General features: G+C 35.6%; 1 protein-coding gene across 1 annotated transcript in view; it reads right to left on the bottom strand.

Moving 5' to 3' along the window:
- Nucleotides 1–1,954: 1,954 nt before the first annotated feature.
- Nucleotides 1,955–17,089, bottom strand: part of LOC148944373 (uncharacterized) — a 67,161-nt gene continuing 52,026 nt past the window's right edge. Inside the window, exons 4-5 of the mRNA XM_089100256.1 lie at nucleotides 4,714–4,918; nucleotides 1,955–2,084 (exon numbers count right to left, since the gene is read on the bottom strand). Of these exons, the coding sequence (XP_088956382.1) occupies nucleotides 2,056–2,084; nucleotides 4,714–4,918 (234 nt within the window). The 3' untranslated portion in view covers nucleotides 1,955–2,055. The remainder of the gene's footprint in view (nucleotides 2,085–4,713; nucleotides 4,919–17,089) is intronic.

Raw genomic sequence — 17,089 nt, 5'->3', positions numbered from 1 at the left:
TACTAACGAATTCTAGATTTAGTTATAATTTTTGGATTGATTTATCCTCGTGTTGAAATGGCCTCTGTTTGTTTTTCTCTTCTCTTTCTTATAACTGGCTATAGTTGAAATGTTTGTTGTTGTGACTATTTGCATAAATACAGATTTACATTGCCTTAATTCATAGTTAGACTGTCTTGGGAAATTATTTTTACTTGTGTTCCTGTGAATCCACATATAGTTATCATTTGCTCAGTTGCTAAATTGATTTTCTTTAGAATTAATCCATTAACGATGCAAGATCTAATCCACTGCTTGGAGTCTGCTCTTGTAACAATCGCGTAAAGAATGAAACAAAAATCTGGATTTTACGGTATGAGTACAAAAAGTCCGTTCAGGTTCAGGATTGCCAACTTTTTGGTCAATGAATATGTCCCTTGAGCATCCAAAAATATGTCCTTTTCAGCCAAATTATGTCCATATTTTGTCTATAATATGTCAATAATATGTCAATCTTGAACTATCAGATACTAGTTTTTTACGACTTGTAAACCTCTTTCAAAGTGGTCAGTTAACATCGAATATAATGAAAACTAAAAGATTCATTTAGTTCAACCATAAAAAATGAACTGGTGTGAAAACTCAAGCGACGTTGCGTAGTGCTAGGTAAGCTGGGTTGCCTTTCAATCAGGGGGGTGACATCCCCAAAGCCATAATTACTGGACCTTTGGACAATGCTGAACAAAATAGATGTCTACAAATTCTGATTAGATGCTGGTTTTCGGAACTGATAGGCGCGGGGGGGGGGGGGGGGTGTTGCCCTCAAATCAATTTTGACTCTTATAAAGGGCAATAAACTTCAACCAAATGAGCCCAATCTGGTGTTTATACGACTACCCATTCCATAAAACCTTATATGCCCCTGGGGCATAACTTACAATCCTTGTTCCAGGGCTCTTATGGGTTGCTTAAGGTTGCATGGAGGTGGGGGACTCACTCCAAGGGTGAAACAGCCCTTTTATTTCAAGAATCGCTCTTTAAAAATTAGATAAAAGGTCAGACATTAGCGTAGAGAGGGGGGTATTGAGGAAAGAGTGGCCCCCGTCATATACGGAATAATTTCTGTACGTTTTAAGTTTTAATGTCACTCCTTATTTTCGGTAGAAAAAACTAGTTTTTGTATTTATTTCTGATCGTTTTTCAGATAATCCCAGGAAATCCACCCCCTTAGTGGAAAATTTCCCCACTAAACATTCCTCTGTATAAAGTGCTTCCCATGCAAAATTCTTCTGCCAGAAAATTACACCCGGACAATTCCATCCCTACTGCGAATCCTTCCCGGAAAATTTTTTGCTTACGATTCTGCCTGAAAAATACTCCTTGCCATACTTTTATTTGAAGAAAGACTTGTATTTATTCAGTTTCTGATACCTTTTAAGGTCATTGGGAAATATTCCTGTTTGGAAAATACCCCCCCCCCTGGAAAGATTGTACCCTAGAAATTTTCCACGTAGAGTTTTTCGTGCTGATAATTCACCCAGGGAAACTTTTCTCGTGGAAAATCCCCCTCGCCAAAAAAAAGACCCCAAGAGAATTCCCACTCCGCTGAAAACTTTTCCCTTAAAGTTCCCTTAAAGTGTCTTTACATGTACAATGGGATCAACAACGAGAAAAAAGGCAAATAACAAACATTCTGTATACAAATTCTGGTAAATTCCCCCCATGTAAAATTTTCTCTGAAAAGTTCACCCCCGGAAACTTCCATCCCAATGGAAAATTCTCGCCATAGAATATCCATCCCCAGAAGATCTCCTTCCTCCCTTGGAAAATGTCGGTATACTTCCCTATAACAACTATATGTAAACAATGGGCAAATTTCATAACTTGAGGCCCTTCCTCTGGTGGTTCTGAGGGGTCATGTCATGTCCGAAGACATATCTATTGTACCTTTCAACCATACTGAACAAAATAGCTATCTCAAAATTTTAATCAGGCTAGTTGTCCTCCAATTTGTCGGTCACTTAAAAAGGATACTAGATCTTTTATTTTCGTTTGAACAGGCCTTCTTGCGAAATTCTAGTACCATTGGTTCGAGATGATCACCTCTGGAAAAAGTAACAACAATAAATAAACACGAATCCGTGATGCTTCTTCTGGCAAACACTATAAAATTTCATTTTTATAGATAAGAGCTTGGAACCTCTACAGTAGGGTTATCTGATACGCTGAATCTGATGGTGTGATTTCCATTATTTTTTTTTTGTACTTTTATGGCGTGTTTTTCACCTTTTTCGAAAATTTGGCAAATCTCCTCAGGCCCACTAATGGGTAACACTATACTTAAAAAATATTATATATTTGGAATCAGCACAATAAGCTAATTTTTTGGTACATCTATTGATACCAAAATTGATTCCAGATCATCAAAAATCTAATTTTTTTCTTTTGCTAACTTTTCATTTTCAGTTAGTAATACTTGATAAATAGATATATGTGTTTGCCTGACAATTGGAAGCCGGAAGCGATTTTTAACTAAAAAGGTGCCTGCTTGCCTATCTTGACTTTAGCGTAAAAGCAGGGAGAAATAAGATCGTTTATAGATGAAATAATACAAACTTGTTAATAATTTTCAAGAGTATTTGCAAATAGTTGTCTGCGGGAAAGAGCAAGCAACTCCGAAAAATAATGTCGTTTGTGAAAAAAATAACGTTTGTACAAAATTAGTAGAAAATAAGTTTAAATACTGATTTGGTGAAAAAAGACATTTTTTTACGAAAATTTATCCAGCGGGGAAATATTCTATTTTGTGTCATAAATTTGCAAAATATGTCCCTTTTATGTCCCAAATTACTAAAATATGTCTCTTTTTTGCCCTATTATGTCATTGTGTCCTGGCACACAGGAATATGTCTTTTGGACATAAAATATGTCCACTTGGCAACTCTGTTCAGGCTCTTGTCTTCAATTAAATAAAAAAAAAACAAGTTTTTTTAACTGAAAGAAAGGAGCAACATTACAACTTAAAACGAACAGAAAATATTCCGTATATGAAAGGGGTTGTCCCCTCCTCAACGCCTCACTGTTTACGCTAAAGTTTTTTATTGTTTTAAAAAAAAAGAGTTATGAGAAAGAGTCCAACTTTAGCGTAAACAGCGAGACGTCGAGGAGAGGACAGGCCATTTCATATACGGAATAATTTCTGTTCGTTTTAAGTTTTAATGTCACTCCTTACTTTCAGTTAAACAAACTTGTTTCATTTATTTAATTTTTGAACGTTTTCGAATTAATACTGGTTTTGATTTTGGCTCACTGTAGAACAATAGTTTAAAAAACAAATTGCACATTAATTTTATTTTTATTTGGTTAAATGGCTTTCTCAAAAGTTGTTTAATTTTATTTACGAACGTTTTTTTATTAGTAATAAATATACGTAACTTACGAATTAACTTACGTAACGAACTTCTATATTCATATATTTATTTTACGTATATTAGGGGGTTCAGCTCCTAGTCAATACCTTGCTCTTTACGCTAAAGTTCGAATTTTATTCCAATTCTTTAAAAATGACCAATTAACCACAAAAGCTGTTAATTAGAATAAATAGATCTTATGAAAGTGCTAAAAAAATCTTTGGCTTAAAGAGCGAGGTATTGACTAGGGGGCGAACCCAATCACACACGTAATAATTTCTGTTCATTTTAAGTTTTGATGTTGCTCCATACTTTCAGTCGAAAACTTTTTTTTTATTTAATTTCTGATCGTTTTTTAAATAATGCTGGGAAATCCGGCGCCCCCTTTATAGCAATGTCCCTTCCCCATGAAAACTTCCTCCATGGAAAAATCCTCCGACATAACCCCCGACCCCCCCCTCCCCCCACTACCATAAAAAATTCCCCCTGAAAACGTCTGTATACTTCCCAATAACCAATACTATATGTAAACTTTGGGTAAAGTTCATAAATTTTAGCACTCTCCCTTGGGACTTTGGGGGATTAAGTTATCCTAAACGACATAGTTATTATATTTTCGATCATGCTGAACAAAATAGCTATCTCAAACTTATGATCGGGTGACTTTGGGGAAAAAATGAGTGTGGGAGGGGGCATAGTTGCCCTCCCTTTTTCGGTCACTTAAAAAGAGCACTAGAACTTTTAATTTCCGTTCAAATGAGCCCTCCCATCATATTCTAGGGCCATTAGGTCGATACGATTACCCCTGGAAAAAAAAATAAACACGCATCCGTGATCTTTTTCTGGCAAAAAAGGCAAGTTTCCACATTTTTGCAGATAGGAGCTTGAAACCTCTACAATAGGGTTCTCTGATACGCTGAATCCGATGGTGTGATTCTCATTAAGGTTCTATATCTTGGGGGGGGGGGGGGTTGCCCCTTTTTCGAAAATCAGGCAAATTTTTTCAGGCGCTTAACTTTTGATGAGTAGGACTAAACCTGATGAAACTTATATATATTAAATAAGCATTAAAATCTGATTCTTTTGATGTATCTATTGGTATCAAAATTCCGTTTTTTAGAGTTTCTGTTACTATTGAGCCGGGCTGCTCCTTACTTAAAGTTCGTTACCACGAACTGTTTGACAAGTTAAATTCGTATGACGAATTTCAACAAGAATTGTAAAAATTAAGTAATTAGCTATCAATTCAAACTAAGTGACTTTTCTGTGGCAGTAATACAGTAAATAAATATTTCAAGCATCAAAACATCCAAACAACTAATACCTCCATGTTTAAGGGGGCCCGGAGGCCCCCGTTGAGTAGTTGCCACAAAATCCTGCGTTGGACCAGGACGTTCTGGCAGTAAAGGGACTTCAAAACCTTGCGGCTTGTGATCCTGAGGTAAATTAGTTTTCTTGGAATCGTCGTCGAGGAGTTTTTCGCGTTCTGCTAACTGGTTGCAAGTTTGGATAAGTGTGTTTCTTTCTTCCTAAAATAAAAATAAAAATATAAACAATTGTTATGGCTTTTTATAAATTTAATCTTTATTATCCCATAATAGTTTCCGAGATAATTTAGTACTATTGAAGTCCCTAATCTGGAATTAACAGTGCTCACATAGTTCAGAGAAGGTGCTTAGCAGAAAGCTGTTTCGCATCAGTAATTTACGATGTGTGAAAACAAGAGAGGACAGAAAATAATAAATGAAAAACAAAATCAAAGCGGTGAGAAAATGAGGGCTTTGTCAGCCAGTGGCAAAATATGAAGACAAATAACAAGCAAATATTTCGACAAGGACCTCCGCCAAGTCGTCTTCAGTACAAAAAAAAGAAGCAAGCAATCAAACAAAATCTAACCTTCCGAAGTGAATCTACGAGATTCTGTGGTCTGACAATTTATTTCCGTAAATTATGATGTTTCGTTTCGGTAATATACAAACATATTCAAGTACAATCCTCTTCTGTGTCAAACCACTTTCTATTTTTACATCCTCTCAGGCAAGTTCTTCATTGTTCGAAAGAACGTTGGAAGTTGTCTTCTGTAAGCTCCTTCATGACGTGTGAAGAGTTGACGGCTTTGAAGCTTTCCTTCAAAGCTTCTAACACGTCAAATAATGTTTCTCTAGATTCAGAATTGAAGAAGAAATATAAATCTAACGATTAACAATGAGGTGAGTAAGACAAATTGTCCTCATTGGTTATCATGCCTGTCTAGAAAACAAATTGACAGATAATGCAGTTTGAGCCGGTACTTTGTCCTGTGAGGAAAAACATTTTCTTTTAACGGAATTTATTAATACCCTCACGGTAGTAATTATTGTTAATCTCTTGAAGTTCTGGGAAAAGGTTAAAGCAACAAATCCACGGATAGCGAAGAAAATAATTTATCACCACTTAGAATCTTGATTTGCTAATTCTGGTTATTTTAGCTCTTGGAAAAGTTTTGATAGTAATTTCAAGATTATAAATGTAGGCCTAAACCCGAAATTTAGCATACGCTTTTAATCTTTCCAAAAGTATGGACTATTTTCAAATAACATTTAAAGTGCTATTACAAATCACGGCAACCTAGTAAAGAGTGGACCACAGCCCATAGTAACAAAAATTTGAAAAACGCGTTTGAAAAAACCGTCTATTAAGGAAAAATTTCCATCTGACACTGATTCAAGTATAGTAACTTTTATTTCGGTTAATTTTAAACTTAAAAATTTATTGGAAAACAAATTTATGACGATTTTGAAAAAGAGCCTGTTACCCCTTGAAGAAGGCCTCAAATCAAAATAAAAATTGCACCATTGGAAATCGTAAGGCCAAAAACCTTTTATAGGGTAATGTAGAGTCCCCCACCTTGAACACCAAGGAAAACCACTTTTTTTGCATGGGTAGCACTGATGTCTCTCCATTTTTCCTTTTCTTTTATAGGGCTAGTAGGTTACCAGAACACCACAACAAGATGTTTAATGGATCATTCGAACGAAAATCAAAATTCTAGTGTCATTTTTAAATGAACAAAAAAATGGAGGGTAGCTAACCACCCTCCCAAAAAGTCCCCCTTCCCCTAAAGTTGTCCAATGAAAATTTTGAGATAGTAATTTTTCGGCATAGTTGAAAGGTACAATAACTATACTTTTGGTGATGACATGAGCCCCCATAGTCCCTGGGAAACGGGCTGTAACCTATGCAATTATAGTACTACAAAAGTCAATAGATTAAATTGAATTACCAGAACTCGTAGTTCGGTCGGTAGAGCGGTGGACTTTTATTCAGGATGTCAAGTGTTCAGTTCCTTATCGGGCATATTTTTTCAATCATGGTTTTGTGCCATCTATATGGTTACGTGGATAACCTGCATTTTTTAGGATGACTACTGTAATTCTTAACCAATGCTTTTATTCCTACTGCGCCAAAAGATTGCAACTAACTGCCAAAATTTGAGCACTTTTTAGCCGATTTTTTTCTGGTAATTTCTAGATTAAAAAAAAATGGCTTCACTTTGGTTTTAAATTTTCTTGTAGTATTTTGGGAAAAAAATTAAATCATGTTATTTGAATTGTGTTGTGAAGTGTATTTATGGTATTTGAGCGATGTAGTCGTAGAAGCCTTTATTTCTCCCTTTCTAGGGGATGTAAACTCTGGTCCTAAGGTAATTTAACCTTGGTAGTGTGCCTCAAGCTCTGACTTGACTAATGAGGCTTCCGAGGTGGGTAAGTTCGAGTGGCTAAAGGTAGATTGTATCGAGGTAGTCTATAGCAAAATACTTTTATTCAGTCAACACGTAATAATAACATACATATATTGTGTACTGGGACTGGCTGTCCCAAGTAGACCACAAGTCTTGGTAAAATACAATAACATATAGTAGGATATTTAGACACTTACAATGATTCGACAATATTCCAAGGTATTTCTAAAAACAACGGACCAGAGGTCAGTCCGGCATAAAGTTAGTATCAGTCTACATGGGCGCCCATACGCTGAATTCCAGGGGGGGCAAACCTTGTCTAATTGGCACTTTTAATACTATATAATAGAAATCTCAGAAAAAAAATTTAAAAATAAGGCAACATCATTCAGTAAGGGGGGGGGGGGCGGGAGCCCCCCTTGCCCCCCCATATGGGCGCCCATGTCAGTGTACCCCTTCCCATAAAATGTATCTCTTATATATTTTTATCAACCACACCTTCCTTTAACCAACCAACGCAATAGCTAGGAAGTAGTGATTTCTCAATTTCCCGTTAAGCAAAACTTGGCAGGATATATTCCTTATCTTAATTAAATAAAAAAAACAAGTTTTTTAAACTGAAAGTAAGGAGCGACATTAAAACTTAAAACGAACAGAAATTATTCCGTATATGAAATGGGCTGTACCCTCCACAACGCCTCGCTCTTTACGCTAAAGTTTTTTATTGTTTTAAAAAATAAACTTGTGAGACCGAGTCAACTTTAGCGTAAAGAGCAAGGCGTTGAGGAGGGGACAGCCCCTTTCACATACGGAATAATTTCTGTTCGTTTTAAGTTTTAAGGTCGCTCCTTACTTTCAGTTTTAAAAACTTGTTTTTTTTAATTTAATTTCTGATCGTTTTTTAGTTAATGCAGCTTTTATTTGTATAAAAATTTTACTTTTCTTTTGCTAAATGGATGTCTTTACAAATTAACTTACGTAACTAACTTCTATATTCGTATATTTTTCTTCTGGCAAAAAATACAAAGTTGCAGATTTTTGCAGATATGAGCTTGAAACCTATGTAATAGGGTTTTCTGATACGCTGAATCTGACGGTGTGATTTTCATTAAAATTCTTTCACTTGTAGGGGATGTTTCCCCCTCTTTAAAAAATTGAGTAAATTTTCTCAGGCTCGTAGCCTTTGATGAGTAATACTAAACTTAATAAAATTTATATATTTAGGATCAGCATTATAAAAACATTCTTTTGATACATTTATTGACATCAAAATTTCGTTTTTAAAAGTTTCGATTACTATTGAGCCGTATCGCTTGTTTTTTTATTGTTTTTTTTATTACGTATATTTTATTACTTGTATCAGGGGGTTATTCCCTCATGAACGGTAACGCTCTGTAATATAAAATTTAAAAAAAAAATTTGATCAAGACAACGCTGAGACAAACCTGCAAGTTACAGTGACGATATAGAACGGTTGAAAGCCCTAAAAAAAAACTGTAGCTTAAAGAGTGAGTTCCTGACTTGGGGGAGAACCCCCTCACATACGTTATAATTTCTGTTCGTTTTAAGTTCTAATATTCCTTCTTACATTTCAGTTGAAAAAACTTGTTTTTTTTATTTAATTTCTGATCATTTCTTAAATAATGCTTGGAAATCCGGCGCCCCCTTCATAGAAATGTCCCTTACCCCAAAGAAACATCCTCCACGGAAATATTCTCCAGAGTAACCCCCTACTCTAGCCCCCCCCCTCCAGAAAAAATCCTTCCTGAAAATGTTTGTATACTTACCAATAACCAATAAATAATGCTGGCAAGTCCGGCGCCCCCTTCATGGCAATTTCCCTTCCCCCATGAAAACTTCCTTCATGAACAGATCCTCCAACATAACCACCGACCCACCCTGCCCTCCCACTACCAGAAAAAAAACCACCTGAAAACTTCTGTATACTTACCAATAACCAATACTATATGCTAACAGTGGATTAATTTCATAAATTTTAGCCCCCTCTCAGAGTGATTAGGGGGATTAAGTCATCCTAAAAGACATATTTATCATAATTTTGACCATGTTGAACAAAATGGCTGTCTCAAAATTTTGATCGGTTGATTTTGGGATAAAAATAAGCGTGGGAGGGGGCCTAGTTGCCCTCCATTTTTTTGTCACTTAGAAAGGGCACTAGAACTTTTAATTTCCGTTTCAATGAGCCCTCCCACGGTATTCTAGGACCACTGGGTCGATACGATCACCCCTGGGGAAAAAAACAACAAAAAAAAAAAAAAAAACAAACAAACAAATCCCTCCGCCTCAGTGATCTTTCTACTGGCAAAAAAATGTAAAATTCAAAAATTTCATACATAGTAGCTTGAAACCTCTACGGTAGGGTTCTCTGATACTCTGAATACGATGGTGAGAGTCTCCTTTAGGTTCTATATCATTTAGAGGGTCTTTCCCCCTTTTTTTGAAAATCAGCCAAATTTTCTCAAGCGCGTAACTTTTGATGGGTAGCATTAAACTTGATGGAACTTATATATTTGAAATCAGCATTGAAATCTGATTCTTTTGATATATCTATTGGTATCAATAACCCGTTTTCTAGAGTTTCGGTTACCATCGAGCCGGGTCGCTCCTTACTTACATTTCGTTACCACGAACTGTTTGATAAAAAGTGGTATTTCTAAACTTTGTATTTGCGTCTTACTATATTTTTACTAAATTAATAATTAACTAAATTAGAAAGCTTTACCACAATTCGTTAATTCATCGTTTCTTTTGGTTCCCATAGTTTCCAAAGAAAGGGTTTCACATATAGCCTAGTATTTGTTATTGGGAAGTATTCAGATATTTTTTAGCGTAGGATTCATACAGTAGGGGTGAGATTTTCCACGGAAAGAGTATTCCATGGTAAAAAATTATTTTGGGGAGCTTCCCAGGAGAAATTTTGCAAGGGGGAAGAGAAATTTCCTAGCATTATTTTAAAACCGTCACAAATTAAATAAAACAATTCAACTGGAAGTAAGGAATAACATTAAAACTCAAAGCGAACACAAATTATTCTGTATAGCAGGCCCTCTCCCCAAAAAAATGAAAATAGATCATGAAAATGTTGTTTCTACACTAAATTTAATTTAAAAACGGGCAAAGATTAATAAAAAAACAAAGTTATTCTGAGGGAAGTAAAGAGCGAAGTTGAAACTTAAAACGAACAAAATTATTACTTCACAGTCTATATAACATATATTGATAAAATTAGTGCAAATGATAATACTTCCCTACTGATAATACCAACTGATAATACTTCCCTATGTTTTTATGATTATAGAAAACTAGCGCTTTACTGAAAACACCAAAAACACAGGACAAAAACAAGAATGTTGATTTAGGAGTCAAAAGTGAGTACCTAGCTTGACAACATCAAACTAATCTATGACGTGTACATCAGCTGTGATATTAGTAACGTTCAGTACACAATTAAATTATCTGAAGACGTAAGCATAAAAATAAGTATCATTTTAATAACTGTGAAGTCATTTTGCAGCATACAAAAATAATGGATTGATTTATCAGGTAAAATTTTGGTCTCACCAGCTAGTACACTAATAGTGAATGATATACAATTTAAAATAAAAAAAAACACGCTTTAGTATTGCTTGAAATGAAGAACCAATAAACCATAATATGAACTGCAGAAATCCAGTTATTTCTCTCTATAAAACCGAAAATTTTAAGATATTATACAAATTCTGAAGCTAGTCTATAGTCCTAATACTATCAAGATGGCTTAACTTTGGACTTGTCTACACACTAACCACGAAATGACCTTTTCTAGAACCAAAACGAGATGCACTCATTTGACTGAGCTCATAGTGCAGAAGTGATACAAAATTACCCGAAAAACGAATTAAGCAGTAGTCCTAAAATGCTTCATTTTTTTTCAAAAAGTGTCCTTAATCTGTCTGCTTTTACTGTGCCAAAACCCCTATATTGTTTTGTGTTTCCAGTAAAGCGCTATTTTTCAAGATTCAGTCAGACAGAGACACTACTACAGGCTCACAAGTGGTATACTAGAGTCTGAAACAGATGAAATAGGTTTTTACCAAAGTCTGAGGGAAATAAATCGAATTCTTTTTAGAGTTAGAGACATATAAATAGGGGATTTTAGAAGATTCAGTCAAACACAGACACTACTATCAGCGCACAAGTATTATACTAGAATGAGACGTAGAACAATTAGGTTTTTACTAAAGTCTGAGAGAGATGACTCGGATTCTTTTTAGAGCTAGAGACATATGAAGTGGAAATCGATCAAGATTCAGTCAGACACAGACACTACTACAAGGTCACAAGTGGTAAACTTGTTTGCAGTTTTGGCACATAGAAAAGATATGCATTATAATATTAGTGCAGCAGTAGGCCTTTCATTTTCTCTCTGCGTTCTTTTGAATGTTAATACCCGAAAGATGGCGATATGATGTATCAACAGGTAACGTGCTACCACCAGCAGTAGCAAGAAGCTGACCTTCGTTATGAAAAAAACTATTAGTGGTAATACTATTGGAGGTGTACAAATAATACTGTTTGAAGACATACAATAAACTAGGTTCTATCAATAACCAATCAAATTCTATGTCCCAAAAATTATAATTAAAAAAAAAAAAAATCTCACTACAAACATTATTTTTACTACAAGAAAAATCATGACTGACTTATTTATATCACCTCCGTTCCGTATTTCGAAAATATCAGAAGTGATTTTTTTGTGTTAAGTACAACGTTATCAACTAATAGTTTTATGTTTGCATTCTCCTTGGGCACTAACATCTCTTGAAAAGTTACTCTCACATACCCACAATCATAAAGGTTGAATCTTGTCGGTACTCCAAAGGATTTTAATCTCTCACTGTCATGACAACGCACGCATACAATTCCAATAGTGTTACCACTAATAGTTGCTTCATAGTAGAAATATTTGTCTTTGTTAGCGTTCAATGAATGTTTCATCTTCACTTTTTTTTTAAATGATGTGAGTATTTATCCTTCCAGTGTACAAATAATACTGTTTGAAGACATACAATAAACTAGGTTCTATCAATTACCTATCAAATTCTATGTCCCAAAAATTCCGATTTAACAAAAGAAAAACAATCTCACTACAAACATTATTTTTCTAATAGGAAAAAATCACGACTAATATATCTATATCATCTTCATTTCGTATTTTGAAAATATCACAAGTGATTTTTTTGTGTTAAGTACATTTTATGTCATTATAAGACACGAAAAAAAGTTGAGAAAATATCTAAGTCCAAAAAGAAAATTAATGTTAAAAAAATTCAAATCAAATACAAAAAAAGGGGGGCAAAAAGTTGACGGAAGGGCATTGGTCTCCCTATGAGGTTGGTCAGGCATGACCATAAGTTCCCTCTAAAAGAAGTGTTGATATACTCACTCATTCCCATGACTATGATGATACAAGCGGTTATATTTTGCCTATGTTATAGATGCTATTAAGTAAAGTTCAATACTATATCATAAATTCTATTAGTCCAATTTGAAATTAAATAAAATGGTTTACTAAGTGCTCTGATTACGTCGATTCTACCATTCCAAGGTTGAATATATGTTAATCATATCCTGGCAGGAATATGTAGGTCATTCCTCTTATTCAGTGAATCACCTTGTTAATCATGTCCAGACAGGAATATGTAAATGAGATGCCGGCTGGGTTATGCTAATGTTGTATCTCTTGTAGTGTGATTATATAAGTAGGTCAATGACCCAAATATAGACAATCTTTTGAGCCCAGATAAGGGCGTAAGCTCCGGACTGCATACGGCTATGCTACTAATGACCCCCCCCCCCCCCGAAATTACATGTGTTCAGTTAATGGATATACTATGTCTGCAATATCTTGAGAACAGTCGGGGATGGAATTAAAACATTCAAGGTCTGTTGGAGGAAGGAAGGAGGAGAGCAGGGCACGGAAAACTGAAAATTAGTGTTGGAGGAAGAGGAGAGCGCTAAACAGTTTTTGCCTCCAATCATAGGCTGCACAGACGCAGTAGTGCTGCCTGAAAAAAGAGCGAATAGGCTTCAATGCATTTTTTTTACCAGACTTCTTTCTATGGAAGGGATGGCCATGGGACCTTTGGAGGGGGGCTCATCAAACTGAAAATTCTAGTGCCCTGTTTAAAAGTCAGAAGTGATTGGAAGGCATACAGCCCCCTTCTCGTGGTCTGTTTTGCTCTGCACTCCCACTGCACCCCCTAAAGAAATCCGATAGAAAATTTAGATTTAGCACTCTGGCCTTAAAAAGGCTAAAGGGGTGTTAGCTCTGCTCCTGTTTGTGGCAATTTCTGTAACCGTAATTTATGGTTACCCTGAGTGTCGTACTAAAACTGATTCGAGAACAGATAAAAACAAGGAAGTTTTCTTCAAATGAAAGTAGAGAACAACATTAAAACTTAAACGAACAGAAATGATTCCGTATATTAGGGGGACCCCTTCCTATCCCTTCGCTCTTTACGCCAAGCTTTAAAGGTGTTTTAATCGAAGCATTTACAGATGCAACAAATGTAGCTAATGGGTAATTGCAGGTGTAAATGTTTTTATTTACCTCTTGCCTCTTCAAACACTTCAACTGATAATTTTACTGTTTAAAGCAGGTTCGCATCAATAAGTGATTTCATTCCTTAGCAAAAAATATTTTTTATTCAGTCCCTATTACCATTGTGTTTGAACATTTACTCTTAAAGCATATGGGGCAAAAATTCAACTCTTTACTTTCATTTTGTTAAACATAGTTTTTTGTGACTAATAGAGTAAAGAACCACCAGAATCTTGCTGAAAATTAAATTGAAACACTGATAATTGAAGAGAAATCTACAGTCCTATTATGGTTATCCGGCGTTATCAAATATATACCTTCTACTATGAAAGAGTTGTGCGTAAAAGCTATTTGAATTAAATACCCGCTTGATTTAGCACAACAAAGAAGTGGAGGGCGACACGCATTTTTACGAAAGATATCAGACAAGAGTGGAGTGACATTTTACATCATTTTGTGGCTATAAAGGAGGCAAACTGAACTGAGAAGAAAACTCTGAGTTAACCACTCAATTTAAAAGTATCAAAAACCCATCAACAACGCATACAAAATGTATAAGTAACATATTACCACATGGTGACAGGTAATGTCTTACGGTATTTAGACGTAACCCTTAAAAATGATAAGTTGAAATTTGAAAGTTTCAACTGAGTTTTTGAGGTATGACACAAAATACTATTCAACTGCACCTATTCATAAAAAGGACAAGAAAGGGGAATTAACACCCATGCCCTTCAGGTTGGGAATCACTTTAAAACCTCCCTACCCTACGCTGATTTACAATATTTCTTAAGGGTTAGACCATTTGTATTTTTAAAAATATCCACAAAGTACCCCGTTCTCCCTATCCAAAGTAAAAGAAATTGATACCATTCGGTACCAATTATAAAACTTTTTAAAACTTTATAATTGATAGGATGCTTCAGCATGTCGGCCAAATAGCACTTTTAGAATGTCGAGTAGACTACTAGTACTACTACTAACAACTCACCGCAGCACCAAGCTGCCTGAGGCCAACACAGCTACGCACGCTCCTCCTCCACCCCAATCTATTCAAAGCCTTCCTTTTTACACCCGCCAACGAAGTTCCCATTTCCTTTAAATCTTTCTTTATGACGTCCTCCCACCCCAGACGGGGACGACCTGCTTTCCGTTTAGCCCTAGATGGTTGGCCGAAAAGAACAATCTTCGGCAATCTGTCATCCTTCATCCGCACAACGTGCCCTAGCCACCTCAACCTTTCTTTCATTATAGCCATAGAGAGCAGTATTGAACAACATTTTTCGTATAGCCTATTGTTTGGAATACTGTCAGTCAGCCGGGTACCCAGAAGAATCCTTAAGCAATTTCTCTGGAAACATCTAGCAGATCTTCTTCCACTTTTCGGAGCGTCCATGCTTCAGAGCCATATTTGACCACTGTCATCACTGTAGCTGCTAATATTCTAATCTTGGTTTGCAGACTTATTTTCCTATTCTTCCAGACTTAACTGTGAAAAAACATCCTGAGCCTTGGCTATTCTATTTTTAACATCTTCACTGCTCCCACCATCTTTACTAATAATACTACGAGGTAAGTGAAGCTGCCCACCTGGTCAATCTTTTCATTACCCAACGTCACCTTTTCATCTTCACTTATTCGTAGCCTTAGTGACTTAGTCTTCCTAACATTAATTTTCAAACCAATTCTAGCACCCTGAACTCGCAAAACCTCTAAAACTTCATTCATTTTGCTCACAATTTCATCTAGGATGCTTAAATCATCAGCATAATCCAAGTCCAGGAGACATTTTCCTCCCCATTTGATTCCGTGGTCTCCCATTGACTTTCCTGTGCTCCTTAAAACAAAGTCCATCAAAATAATCCATATAAAGGGAGATAGAACACAACCCTGCTTAATTCGTGATTTAATACAAAACCAGCTGATAACCTCATTTCCTACCTTAACCGCAGCAGTGTTATTCTCGTACATAGCAATAATCACTTTAATGTATATGTCTGGTATACCATACAAGGATAAAAACCTTTACTAAAGCTCTTCTATCAACAGAATCGAACGCTTGCTCATAATCTATAAAACTGAGGATCAAAGGTGTTTGAAAACTCAGGCACTTATCAATTATTAGCCTAAGAGTGAAAATTTGGTCTGCACATCCTCTACCTTTTCTAAAACGGCACTGCTCTTCTCTTAAAACTTTGTCTAAGGCATCTCTCAGTCTAAAAAGTATTTGCTACGTACAGAGACCAGAATAATGCTTCGATAATTACCACACTCAGTTTTATCACCTTTCTTATAAAGTGGCTTAATTAAGGTTTTCCTAAAATCGTTAGGTACTTCCCCTTTTTCAAAAATCATATGCATAGTCTTCAGTAACTTATTTCTAACCTCAGAGCCACCATATTTAAGAAACTCATTTACCACCCTATAAACACCTGGAGCCTTATTATTCTTTAATCCTTTTAGTACTGTCGCTAATTCCTCCTAACAAAACAAATTTTCCTTCACATCCAAGGTATCACAAACTTTTTCATTTTCGTCTATAGTTTTTTCTGTAAATCTATCTCGGTTAAGCAAATACTCAAAATGTTCGGCACATTTCTCTTTAGTTTTTTCATTATCGCTAATTGCGACCCCATTTCCATCTTTAGATCGGCCAAGTCTGGATTGACTACTCCCTCTCAATTTGCTAACGTGCCGGTACAATATTTTACTATTATGCCGTCTAGCTGCATCTTCCAGATCCCAGATTCATTTTTTGACAAGCTATTCTCGGGATGGGGGAATACCCCTAAAACACAAAAAATGATCAGATGAAAAATTTACAAAATAATGGGAAAGTTCAGGAAATTTATGTGAAGTTTTCTGGGGAAAGAGAAGTCTTTTGAATTATTACAGCACATTGGTCAGCATATAGCTGAAATAAATATCTGAAAGTAATTCATTTTGGATAAAAAAAATGTGTAGAAATTAAATCAAAATAACAAAGTGAACTCGATTAAAACTTCAGAAATACAAAAGCTGACATGCATTAGAACGAGGTTGTCGTTCACCTTTGATCTTGAACATATAGGGTATAATTAGGCCTATCAATCAACTTGGAAAAACGGTCAAGCCTGGAAAAAGTTGCAACACAAATGATTTCCTAAATCGGAATGATAAGAAAAATCTTGAGTGAACCTCTGGGTTACGATGCACCCCGACGGGTAAATAACATCGCAACTTTCCGCAAAGAACTAAAGGCTGATCATTTTATTTAAAGCCAAACTGTCTACTCGTAATTTCATTGTCTCACGTGTCTAGTATAGCATGAAACGATTCTCCCTTTTTTTTCAAGAAAACATATTAGCGGCTTAAGATTCAGTTTTGATTCTATTG

Source organism: Artemia sp. Qi Xiang Cuo, chromosome 14 (assembly GCF_049724085.1).
Source record: "Artemia sp. Qi Xiang Cuo chromosome 14, ASM4972408v1, whole genome shotgun sequence".
Taxonomy (NCBI): domain Eukaryota; kingdom Metazoa; phylum Arthropoda; class Branchiopoda; order Anostraca; family Artemiidae; genus Artemia; species Artemia sp. Qi Xiang Cuo.
Note: the sequence above shows the minus strand (reverse complement) of the source record. Positions and strands in the feature narration are given on the sequence as shown.